This window comes from Pangasianodon hypophthalmus, chromosome 6 (genome assembly GCF_027358585.1).
Source record: "Pangasianodon hypophthalmus isolate fPanHyp1 chromosome 6, fPanHyp1.pri, whole genome shotgun sequence".
In the NCBI taxonomy this organism is placed as follows: domain Eukaryota; kingdom Metazoa; phylum Chordata; class Actinopteri; order Siluriformes; family Pangasiidae; genus Pangasianodon; species Pangasianodon hypophthalmus.
The window spans coordinates 13,543,494-13,556,303 of NC_069715.1; the positions used below are offsets into that span (position 1 = coordinate 13,543,494).

At 39.8% G+C, this 12,810-nt stretch overlaps 1 protein-coding gene across 3 annotated transcripts in view; it reads left to right on the forward strand.

Annotated features, from left to right (window-relative positions):
• Positions 1-12,793, forward strand: part of st3gal2 (ST3 beta-galactoside alpha-2,3-sialyltransferase 2) — a 30,362-nt gene extending 17,569 nt beyond the window's left edge. For all 3 annotated transcript variants that reach the window (XM_053234858.1, XM_053234859.1, XM_053234857.1), the window contains 5 exons: positions 1,237-1,430; positions 6,896-7,075; positions 7,416-7,461; positions 9,062-9,181; positions 10,128-12,793. In XM_053234858.1, the coding sequence (XP_053090833.1) occupies positions 1,237-1,430; positions 6,896-7,075; positions 7,416-7,461; positions 9,062-9,181; positions 10,128-10,301 (714 nt within the window). In that variant the 3' untranslated portion in view covers positions 10,302-12,793. The remainder of the gene's footprint in view (positions 1-1,236; positions 1,431-6,895; positions 7,076-7,415; positions 7,462-9,061; positions 9,182-10,127) is intronic.
• The last annotated feature ends 17 nt before the right edge of the window (positions 12,794-12,810 follow it).

The following is a 12,810-nucleotide window of genomic DNA, read 5'->3' on the forward strand; positions in this document are numbered from 1 at the left end:
TCTCTCAATGATTGACTATATACCAATTATATATATTTAGATTGTAATGAACAAATATCATTTACTTGACTAGAGAATTCGTAAAGCATTTAAAAATGACATGGTTTCGTAAATGTTTATTGACTGTCCCAGTTGCTACACTTATCCTAGACTTCCATTATTAATAAACAGGTTTTCCTCTCTTTTCCCTCATACACTGAAGATGTACTGGATAGAGATTGTACTGAAAATACTGGAGTATTCCTTTAATAAATTCAGCGTGCAAATTAAGACTGTACGCATAAGTTTATAGATGTAAAAAGACCCTGCGGTTTCTCTCCTCTTAAAGCAGGGAAGGATTGAACTCTGAAATTGTGCTTATGCACTGCATTTAGGAGACTGAGAGCCAAAGGTCCATTTTATTAGAGAGAATATGAGTAATGTCTCGCCAGCTGAAAAATCAGTAATGAGGCTCCAGAACGAATTGGCGCCTGGAGAGGCAAGCAGCTGATTCAACATGGAGGTTTTAACAGAAGAGAGAGGCTGGTTCAGCTTACAAAGAGCGTGGATTGTTCTTGGAGAGGATAGACGGTGCCTCATGGAGTGAGTCTGTGTGTGTGTGAGGCCGTGCAGGGGGTGAGAGGATTATGGAATTGTTTTCGGTGCTAGTTAGGAATGGGGGATTAAACCAAAGAGGTTTGGAGAGCTGGAGGGAGGGAGGGAGAGAGGGATGACCAGCTATAAGTGAAGCTTGACCCTTTTGAAGGAATTCACTGGTTTTTTAGCGCTTATCCTTTCTGAGTAATGGTTCCACTGAAACACACACTTTCCCCTGCCTCTCTCTCCTGACACTATCTGGGCTCAGAATGAAATCCCTGGCTGGCATCACTGTCAGAGAAACATCTGGCGAGAATTACTGGGCCTAGTGGAAAGCCAGCGGGCTTCATCTCGGCCAGCAGCTGGCACAGGAAGAGCTAGAAAGAGAGAACACAAGGGGATGGGAGCTCAATTCGATCCAGGGAAAGAGAGATACTTGGAATATGGTCTTAATGCTGAAATTTTGTCAAGGACACACTTTCAGGTGTGCGTTTCCCTGATGCCAAGAGCAGGCTATTTTACAGCAGTCACCATTATCGTAATTGTTTATGTGTTCAGGTTTACACAGGGAGATGCATGAAATTGAGAAACTGTTACTCAGTTTTATATATCTGCTCTTTCACCTCACTATCATTTTCTCCCTATTTCTCTCATCGGCAGATGTTGCAGCCTCAGTTTAAGCCCCACAGAATCCAACAGGTGCTGCTGAGGCTCTTCCAGGTGATCCCTGGACACGTGCCGTATGGCTCGTGGGACCCCGCTCGCTGCTTACGCTGTGCTGTGGTGGGCAACTCGGGCAACCTACGTGGGGCAGGCTATGGCTCGGTGATCGACAGCCACACCTACATCATGAGGTGAGGAAAAAAGCAAGAAAATGGGATCAGGAGAATGGGAGTTTTGAGAAAATGAAAGAAATATGGGTTGGTTGGAATGACTGTGCTCCTTGGAAAACTCATTTAAAAAAGCTGGATACAATAATTCATTCATTCATCTTCAGTAAGCGCTTCATCCTGGTCTGGGTCACAGTGGATCCGGAGCCTATCCCGAGAACAGTGGGCATGAGATGTGGACACACCCTGAACAGCGCCATGCACACACACATTCACACCCAGGAGAAATTCAGAGTAGCTACTGGCATGTTTTTGGGAGGTGGGAGGAAAACCGAGAACCTGGAGAAAACTCACACAGACACAGGGAGAACTTTGGGCTCTATTCCATCCTTACCAAGTGCTACTCCGTGATTTTATTTCTATCCAGATTGGGAAATGTGAGTGTTTTTCTCCTTCCTCCCCTTTGAAAATTCAAGCCCAGATTACCTGCTGTTCCTCGATGACTCAACAGTGGACTGATAATTTTAGTGCCTTCCAGATAGACATATCTAATTTTTCAGGCAGATGTCACCCTTTTGTGTTGTGGGAAAAAAAAAGTTTTTTTTTTTTTTTTTTTTAACCATTGCTGTGGTGGCATTTAGTCGTTTTTTTGCCCACACATTAAAAGAATATATTTCCCTGAAAACGATTATTGCTTTGGAAGAGTCTCTAAAATGTAGTTGCTGTAGCTCATATTCCTGTTTCTTCATACTGTCTTCACTGGGAGGTCGTTGGAAGTAAAAAAGGTTAAGTCTGATCAAAGGAAAGAGTGCAGTCCTGTAACGACATCCAGCTATTACAGCTATTATATAATGCCTTGGTATCTAAAATTAGATTCCTGATCCAATAAAGTGGATATAACACCATGTGTGACATAAAAATGTCAATTTGTTAATTTATAGCTGTCCAGATGCAAGAGTTTTTATCAGGGGGTGTTGAAATATTTACTTACAAGCATCATCCTGAAAAACTAATCCTGCTTGAATATGCCTTAATGAGATGGCTCTTCACGTAATCTTATTTCGACAAAAATTCAGCCTTCATAAGAAAGAAGGATGAGGTAGGGTTCAGTGTGTTTAGATGGAGAGATTTTTTAAAAAAAATTGCCCTGAAGGAGGTGTGGAGGAGTTGGAGATCTTAGAGTGAATAGAGAAATGAAGGAGACGGCAAGAAACGAAAGAGTGGTAGATGAATGCATAAATTGAGGTAGTATTTGGTAATGTCTTTATTGATTCAGCTTTGAGCTCTGAAATGAGTCCTTCATCTTGCCTTATGTACATGTCTTTCTCCCCTGCAGCTCCTGCCTCGTTTCCTTTCTGCTGAAGTAAAAATGGCTCTCTGCTTTCACTCAGCTGTCTTATAAGTGTGGGCTTTCAGGCTATTTTATGCTTTCAGCTAGGGTCAGACTGGTTTGTTAGTGTTATCTGAGTTGGTCAAGCCATGCTGCATTCTAAAGATGCATATGTATAAGCGTAAGTGAGAACTAAGAGTGGATGCATACAGTTGATATTTCTTGATATTGTTTTTTTTTTAAATTGAAAATCGATGCATTGTGATTGGCTGCTTTCACTGACTTTTTTCTTAATACTCTCTGTAGCCATATGTGCACATTATTACTTTGGTTGATCTTGCATGCTCACAGCTCCAGTTTCCTGGACATGTTCACATCATGTCCATGTGGGTTTCCTCTGTGTCCTCCGGTTTCCTCTCATCTCCAAAAACGTGCCAGTGGGTGTATTGACTGCTCTAGCTTGTTGTGTGCATGGTGCCCTCTGATGAATTGGAAAATGTATTCCTGCCTCAAGCACAGTTTTCCCGGGATAGGCTTCGGATCGTCCGTGACCCCCTGACCAGGATAAAACTGAAGATAAATACTGAAGCAAATATGAATATTGTATGAATATTGAATAATGTATGAATATTGTAATGTATATATGATATATGAATATAACGTGTCTTTATATATGTAGCTGTCATTGTAATCAGCCTGCCAAATCACACACTTCTTTTATTCATGATTCGAGAAATGTTTGATATGGGTATGTGTGCCAGGCAACCAAAAGCACTAAAGCAAACTAAACGCAAGAAGCAGGCTCTGCCTGCAGAATCACAGAGGGGTCTATCTGGATGTTTCTAAAATTATCAGACCACCACAGAGTTGGTTGAAGAATGGTAGACAGTTTGGTCTGTAATTATCTCAGGGGAGGAGGGAGAAAAACACTGACATGGCTGGTCCAGACAGAAATAAAATCACAGTAGAACACCTGCAAATTTTGGAATTTAGGTCCCAATGTGAATATAATCCCCTCCAAATAGGACTTTTGTTGTGGTGAAAAAAGTTTGAATATTTTATAGTACTTGGTCAGTCTATACTGATTATACTATTATTGTTAAGCTTTATGTGAGGAAAGTTTAATCCAGTATTATGCACTTGGCGCCTTTTTAACAAGCTTTTTAATGGTATTGGAGAAGAAATTTCAAAGCCTAATGATTTTACTGTGCACTGCTTTTTTTTTTTTTACTGCTTTCTTGCCATTGTTGTCTTTATATAAAGGACAGATGCCTTAACTAATGATTCTGACCATTTTAAGTGCTTCTGAGTCTTCAGAAAAGATGTGTTTGAATTGCGACATTGAGATAGATGGCCTTCCTCTCTTTGCCCTGTGCTCAAAGTGCTCAGGTGTCATATGAAGTTACACTGCAGCAATAGAAAAGATGTGGCAGTTTCTTGTGGCTCAGAAGAAGCCCCCCATCCTCCCTGACTGGTAGCTGTTATGTGACTGATGGAGAACTTGCTGATTTTAATATATTCAAAGTATAAATCCATTATGAAGCGAAGATACTATTAGTACACTAGCCAGTATTACTACACTAGACTTATTACTTTACAGTATTCTATGAATTCTTAACACACTTAGTACTGTTTGCCTTTCCTCTTTTACAGCTGTATATTGTAATGATTTATAATCGTGCTACCTGCCGTCACTCTAGCGTGGGGGTTCTGCTTTGAGTCTGGTTCCTCTCAATGTTTCATCCTCATGTCATCTCAGGGAGATTTTTTGCCACTATAACCTCTTTCTTGCTCATTAGAGATCTACATCTATATACAGATTTAGAAGCTGCTTTGTGACAATGTCTATTGTTAAAAGTGCTAAAAAAATAAAAAGTGAATTGAACTGAATTGAAGTAAAATTCAATTTTGTTGAAAACATTTATAGAGTGCATATCTGGATAGTACAGTAGTAGAAAGTAGGAAACTTGAGTATAATTTTAGTACACTATAGCATATATCCTTAATGCACTAATAGTACACTTTAAAAACATTTAAAAAGTATGCAGTGGAGTTATTCTCTTCTATTCTATTCTATTCTATTCTATTCTATTCTATTAGTGAGAGGACCATGATACCAGTTGAGGAGGCAAATATGTACATATAAATTGTTTTAATTACTTTTGTAAATGCACAGTGTTTAAAATAATTGTAAAAATCTGTAACACAGAACTGTATCATGAAATGTGAAAGCAGTCTGTCCAAAAGAGTCTCACACACATCCAAGCCAAAGACTTCCTGTTAAAATGTCTGTCTGGTATTGACTTTTCTGTCTCTCTTTTTAAGGTTATCATTTTGATAACCAGCTTAGAAAAGGATAGTTGCTTAAACTTGAGTAATGTTACGTTGTTACATATGATTAATTATAAACGCTATTGCTGCATGACAAAATTCATTTTGATAGCTGGTAGGAACTATTCAAAAGCTCAGTTAAACCTACTCAAAGGCTTGATCTGGAATGAATGGTTTAATAGCTTCAACATGGTCCTGGTGTAAAGGGTGTACCTGTAATTTATTAACAGTAGCTCAGTGTACTATGTAGCGAGTAGGATTTTCTTTACTTTCCAGGTACAGCAGGGAAGATTTTAATAATAATAGAGCTGCAGCGCAAAGGAAATTAATGAAAAAACCTGTCGGGGGTATATGGAAATCTCAGAAGTTGAGTGCTGAGTGTTGGTAGATGTGTGCTTGCCAAGCATATGATGATTGATATCATCAGGCAGGTGGTACAGGGGGCAGATTTTATTTACACCGGGTATGGCCTTAAATACAAATGCTGTAATGCTGAGTGTTGGTGTGCCACCCTCTGGTCCATGTTGGAAGAGAAAGATTTACTGAAGCACTGCAGCTCTCGACTCTGCACTGCAATACCACCTGGTTTTTCAGCTGTCTGTGAAATAAATCTTTCAGAAAGCAGACTCAAAATGCTTGCACATATGTTTTGGAAGCATCCAGACGAAACAAGCAGGCTGATTAAAGTAGTTTGCTTCTTTTGTGTGTGTGTGCCACTGAGCTTCTTGTTTATGCCTTAATCAAGGTTTGCATGGTTTTTAAGAAACCTAAGCCTTTAATCTCCTAGCCTCTTGCGTTAAACCTTAAATAAAGAACATGTTGCATAATATTTCCTATAGCAGCTTAAGAATGTGCTCTGGTTGATGAAGCCAAGACCTCGGCTTCCCGGAAAGGCTTTGACTCTGGGATAAAGAAAGAAGGCATATAGATTATTTTCAGAGCATCAAATCCCGAGTCGATCAAAATCTAAAGCAGTGCACACAAAGCTCAATTCATTTCTGAATCCCTTCACATTTGGCACTCATGAAGAAATGGAAATATTGAAATTCCAATAAACAGAGCAAACACATGCACACTTTCAGTCAGAGATAGGAAAAAAATAGATGGCGTAGGCAAGATGGCTTACAATTCAAGCAAAAGGAGAGAAAATAATATGAAAGAATACATAGAGCTTGGATTTTAGAGATAACAGACATGCTAAAGAGATATACCGAGACAGGGACAGAACGTGGATGAAGTGAATCTCTTCACAGTCTCAGCTGTCAGCTGCTTTCTTTTCTATGTCACTCCTTTTTTCTCTTTCTGCCTTTTGTTTTTATTCATCTTTATTTCTGCATTTCTCTTTGTCTCCTTCTTTGTTTAGGCACTATATCTCTGCTCAATCTTTCTGATTCATTGGCAAACATGTGCTGGGCTGCTTCTCAGTCTCAGCATGAAGGTTGATTTTATGGTGGTCTATTTTATATTGTGAAAGCTTCCAGTAGAAGCTTTGCGATATTTACAGTCCTCTCTTGGAATGCATCAGCGTTCTGGTTATGTCCAATCAGCCAAGTGATTTTTTTAGGTGTATGGCATCATGCCTGTGATCCAAATACTTTGCATTTGGTCTTCATTTATAATATTTTGTCACATATTCCCTCAAGCTCATGTCAGCACGAGAAGCATAGTTCAGATCAGGTCTAACTGTTCATTTGAAAACAGTCCTGTATGATGGAAATGTAATATGGCTGAGAAATAGAATTTTTGTGCCAGTAAAAATGTCTGGTTTTACAAGTGTGTGCCTGAGTAAGCACTGCTTCAGTTCTGTGTTTGTATGGACGTTTGGCAGAATAAACCTGGCACCCACTGTGGGCTATGAAGAGGACGTGGGCAGCCACACCACCCACCATTTCATGTACCCAGAAAGTGCCAAGAACCTGGCTGCCAACGTCAGCTTCGTTCTGGTGCCCTTCAAGACTCTGGACCTGCTGTGGATCACCAGCGCCCTCTCTACTGGGCAAATCCGCTTGTGAGACGTCACACACACATATTTCCCCTGCTATGGGCTTTGGTTTATTCTCATAACTGGTCACTGTCTTTCTCTCAGGCTCTCTTTCTGTCACTCACATAAAACTGGCTAGGCTATAAATATTTCAATATATAGCATAATGCAGATACTAAGAAACTATAAAATACGTTTGCAAGTTCATAGGAGTCAGAGGTCTCACAGTTCTATTTATACACATGTATACACACACTTATACTTTTATACATTTCTAGTTAGAGCACATGATTAGTCTGCAATCGATCACGTCATTTCTCTTTTTTCAATGTCATCTTTGTTTTTCCCTCACTTCTTTTTCCCTTAGCACCTATGCTCCAGTAAAGCAGTTTCTGCGTGTGGACAAGGACAAGGTAATTTAAAGTCAGTGCATCTCATTACACATTTTGTTATGCTGCACACTGCCACAATCTGAAAGAACATCTGTTTATACCCAGAGCAATCACTCTTTATGAATCTCTGAGTTAATACATGTAATATGTACAACAGCATGACATACAAGATGGAGCATATTACATATACACTCACTGGCCAGTTATCAGGAACACCTATACGCCTGCTCATTCTTGCTATTATCCAATCATGTGGTAGCAGCACAGTGCAGATACAGATCATGCAGATACAGATCAAGACTCACCAAAACAGGGCAGGATACTGAATATATTTCCAATCTTTAACTACCCAGTTTCAGTGTACATGTGCCCATTATAGCCTCAGATTCCTGTTCTTGGCTGACAGGAATGAAACCTAATGTGGTCTTCTGTTGTTGTGTATTCTGAGATGCTCTTCTGCTCACCACAGTTGTAGAGACTGGTTATTTGTGCTCCTGTCAGCTCAAACCAGTTTGGGCATTCTCCTCAGACCTCTCTCATCAACAAAGCGTTTCCATCCGCACAATAGCAGTTTGTGAAATACTCAAAGCAGCCTGTCTGGTACTCACAACCCTCAAAATCACTGAGATCACATTTTCTCCCCATTCTGCTCTTGGACTGTATCTGCATTTGCATCTGTATCTTTTATGCAATTTCATGAATGTGCCGATGAGTATATATTTTATATACTATTTATAACTGGGCATAGAGAAACGTAGTCAATTCTTAGATGCATGCTGATTCAGACATGAAAGATTTAGTATTGATGCGCAAAATATCATAATCGGACTTATAATCAGGCTTATATAGATGGTACGAAACATTTCTTATCAAAAATAATAATCTCGGACTGTCATCAAAAGTCGTATGAAATCGATTTTCAAATCAACTTTTAATTTTAGAAATGAGAAGAAAAAGTTCTTTGCTATATCAGGCAACAGGGTCCTTTGGCCAAAACGTTAAGGAAATATGTTTTAATAGACTTCAGTAGACTTTGTGAAAAAAGACACTAGGCACACTGAAACTATTCAAGATTATGAATGTAAGGAATTTATGTCTTTAGCGTCCAGTGGAACCTGGGAGTATAAGATATTTAAAGTAGATTTTATGCACAGTGAAATTTATTCTGACAGCCCAAATGGAAATAGATTAAGCCTATCATTTTTCATAATGAATGAAAATGCTAAGTTTTAAAAGCAGTAAGTGGTTGGGGAAAAATCTGAATATATTCTATATCATAAACACAACGGCATCCTGAATCAGTATTCAATCATGAGGAGCCTAGAGACTCTCACCTTTACATAGAACATATTGTACTGTGTACTGAGCCTGTTAAAGGTTAAAGCTATGCTCATGCACTCATTAGCAAGCAGCTACACCAAGAGCTAGAACAGAACAGGGTCTGGACTGGCTGTAGGACTGAGCTGTGTGCATTATATCAGCAGCCACATATACTCTGTTTCTTCTTGTTAGTGAACTGGAGAGGCTGCGAGGTTTCGTGCTTTTAAGCAGGTCACTTTCATTCCAAACCTTCATCCATTACAACTGTCTGGTTGTGAAATTTTCTTTCCTTGTTTCATAGGTTCAGATCTTCAATCCGGCATTTTTCAAGTACATCCATGACCACTGGACACGGCACCACGGCCGCTACCCCTCCACAGGCATGCTGGTCCTCTTCTTTGCCCTGCATGTGTGTGATGAGGTAAAGGACTTAATATATACGCAAAGATTTTTGCACCAAAGGCTTTGGGTGGAAATAAATTATACAGTCAATGGTGTCTGGTTGTGTTATTAGGCCTAAAATCCTAATCTGCCAATAGTTAAACAAGAAACTATTAGTATTGAGTAATGCATCATATCATGAGGTCTCACTGATGCCATGATAAAAATGATGATGAGTAAACAGTTACACACACACACTTATGACAGATAGTTGGCTGCATTCATGATTTGTTTTTTTAGTGTTAAGTCTGTAATGCTCTACTGACTTCATGTTTTGTTTCCTCTGAATGCCAAGCATTAAAAACAGAAAAGTTGTACATTTATAAAAGCTGTAGAAAAAAATAGTAATCTTCTTCTGCCATCTGTCATTTTGTCTAACTTTTATTTCCTCCACCAAAGGCATTTTGGGGAAAAAAGATTAAATAGAGTAAATAGTCCACTTCATTCGAGTTCATTACACTCAGGACCGTATTTCACGTATGCCTTTTTCATGTATCGCATATGTCAGTGAGGTGGGCTGAAAAATATCAGCCCAAATGGAGATTAAATTTAGGGAATTTTTTCATTCTGTGTAATCACCTGACACGACTGTCACTGATACGCTGCATGAATCTACAGTCTGGGCTAGAAAGAAATCAGTCCCAGCTTCACATCTTCTGTGTATTTTTCTTATGACCATTGGTGGTGCTCTTGCACTTGGGTCCAAAAAAGTCCAAAATGCCACATCTTAAGACATTCATAAATAGCCAGTAACCTGAGGTGATGCCAAAAATGAAACTTTATACTGCTATCTTTAGTTGGAGGCTAGCTCATTTTTACCACTTGCCCCCACTCACGCAATCAGTGCTCATCAAATACAAGCTCTTATTGCTGAAACAAAGCATTTGGAGTCTGTATTATTTGACCTGTTCTCTGTTTTGGTCCAGGTGAATGTATTCGGCTTTGGGGCAGACAGCCGGGGGAACTGGCACCACTACTGGGAGCAGAACCGCTACTCTGGAGAGTTCCGTAAAACAGGTGTTCATGACGCGGATTACGAGGCCCAGATCATAGAGCACCTGGCCAAAGCTCGCAAGATCACCGTCTTTCCCGGGAAGTGACAACCTATAGCAGGTGTGCAGGGAAGGAGCCACTGATGAACCAACCACACAAGCCCTGCTCCTGCTCTCTTTCTTTTATACTCATATACTGCGCCTGCTAGTGGTGTCGCATCAGAAACTGTCCTGAGAGATGAACCCCTTTTATTGGTGGTTATTTCCAGGCCTACCCCAACCTGGACAAGGAACTGATTGAATGAGGAACACTGGTATTGACATTCTCCTTATCCACTCCAGGCGTTTTTATAGTACTGCATAAACTTCACACAAGAAAGTATCTAACTGACCTTGATGGTTGTCAATTAGCCGACTAATTCCCGCCTCTTGCGTGTGCTCAGCCAATGATCAAGGTAATAGAAGTTCAATGACTTTATGGTTTATGAGATAATTACTGGCTTGAGCAGATCCAGACTGTGTTAATCATGCCACCCTGCATGATCACTGCAAGTGCCAGTTTACATGCTCTTACAGAAAAATGGAGCATTTTTATGTTGTATTATATCTTTTACGGTTAAATTTTATCATGTTGACTCTACATCACTGTGCTCTCACAGCCATTTGAACAGATGTTAGTCACCGTCATCATGTGTTTAATTATTTTAAAGAGTAATTACCACAAACAGCTGATTGTAAAGTGAAATTCTCAGCGCCTTCAGATTATTTGTTGAACAGAAACCACTTATTTACTCCAATGTACCAATCAGTGTTTAGACGTATATTTGTAAAGCACATTTTAAGCAGTGTTACTCGTTTTTGTATTGTCTGCAGAGGTAGAGCTGAAATGTCTCTTTACTAGAGCCGATATGTTTAATAACAAAGATAATGAAGTGTTATCTGCACACCAGGAACAAAAACGTGTTTTCTCTGACCACTGAGGAACTTGTAGCTAGATGGTTTGGAGACTGGAGACATCAGTGTGTGCCACATTAGCTGAGGTTAAACTCAGCCTTCATGTCGAATCCTGTTCATTGGGATTAACCCATGTTTCAGTGCAATTAGGTGTTTATGAGAATCATAGGAAAATGTTCCTGCAAATAGTTCTGTAAATTGAATGAAGTTTTTTTTTTTATAGTCAGTCTTTATTTTTCACCATCTGTTCTGTGTAGAGCAGTGCTCTGTGGAAAAAAGTTTCAGGGTGCTCCATACTTCCTGCTTTGGCTTAGTCCATGGTTTCATGTTCAGGTACAGTAAACCCATTTTTTGAAATGTAGACCTAAACAGATGCTTGTGTGCCTTGTCCTTGCTGTGGAGACATCCTCCTTGCAGTGAAACAAAAAAAAAGTGTAGTCACAGACTGAGCAAGTCTTCTTACTGTGCATTTTTAGCCCACCTGCTCTTCATCACATACACACAAACACCTGTGATGTCATTTGAACCCTCTTACTATGCTTTTTTTTAATGCACACTCACATATTTTGCAGTATTGGCTTTGTGATCACACTTCCAACAAGCCTTTTACACTCCCGTCTCTAAAATCTGTCACTGCTGAGCACTGTGCCTTCAGGACCAGGCTGAACTTTCTCACACCCACAGTCCTCTCACCTCTGCCATCTTTGTTTTCTTTCCATCTGCTCCTAACCGCCGATAATTCCTCATACAAACACTGTCTGAAGAGGAAACCATCATCGTAGCTGACGACTGTAGAAACCCAGACATTTGATGCTTGCGAGACCATGCATTAATGTAGATTTAAGGGTTGAGGCAGCAGTGTTAATGTAGGAATAACTGATTTATGAATACGCAGATGTTTACTCCCCTTCTCCAGGTGGAAATATTCCTTTAAAACAATGTGCAATTCATCACCAAAGAGCCCCATGAACAAACCTTTTCCAGAAAAGCCCATTTTTAATGAAAACATCAGGCCTCAAAGGCCAAAAGCCTGTCTAAGACCATAACAAACACTAAAAAGACAATGCTTGTGAGATTATGAGGGTTTACATTTCTGGTGGTCTGACAGAAACAAATTGTCCCTCTCAATTGTAGTGCACTTTCAACCCGAGTCAGTCTGACTTGTTTGGAGCATTAACCCGCATCTGTGGTACTGTTTGTGTTTTTAAACCTCCCACTCTCTCATTATCTTCATGTCCATGACCTATAGATCTGTGCCTGGCTCCTTCACTGAGGAGTTTCCCTTCTTTTCACTGTTGGGGTTACAACGTTAGATGCAGCTAGTTTGAAAGAATGAGGTTTTGTATTACAGATCATTGTGATTTTGGGAGTGAAAGCCCCACTGTCCTAACGTTTATACTGACCTGACTCCATCATTGACGTGTTTGACCTAAAGCCTTTCAAATGAACCACTGACAACACACACTGTATATATCCGCCTGGTATTTTATTGCGCTTCTTAATAGAATGCCAACGTGTTAATGGTGTCGTGAAAGTCATCGGGTCAGTGCTCTCACTCTCTTTCCTTTTCCAACCTCCTGTGTATGTGTAATTATGGACTGTTTTTATCTTATGCTATTGTAACAAATAAATGCATATAATAAACAGTTGGTCTACCTGTGTG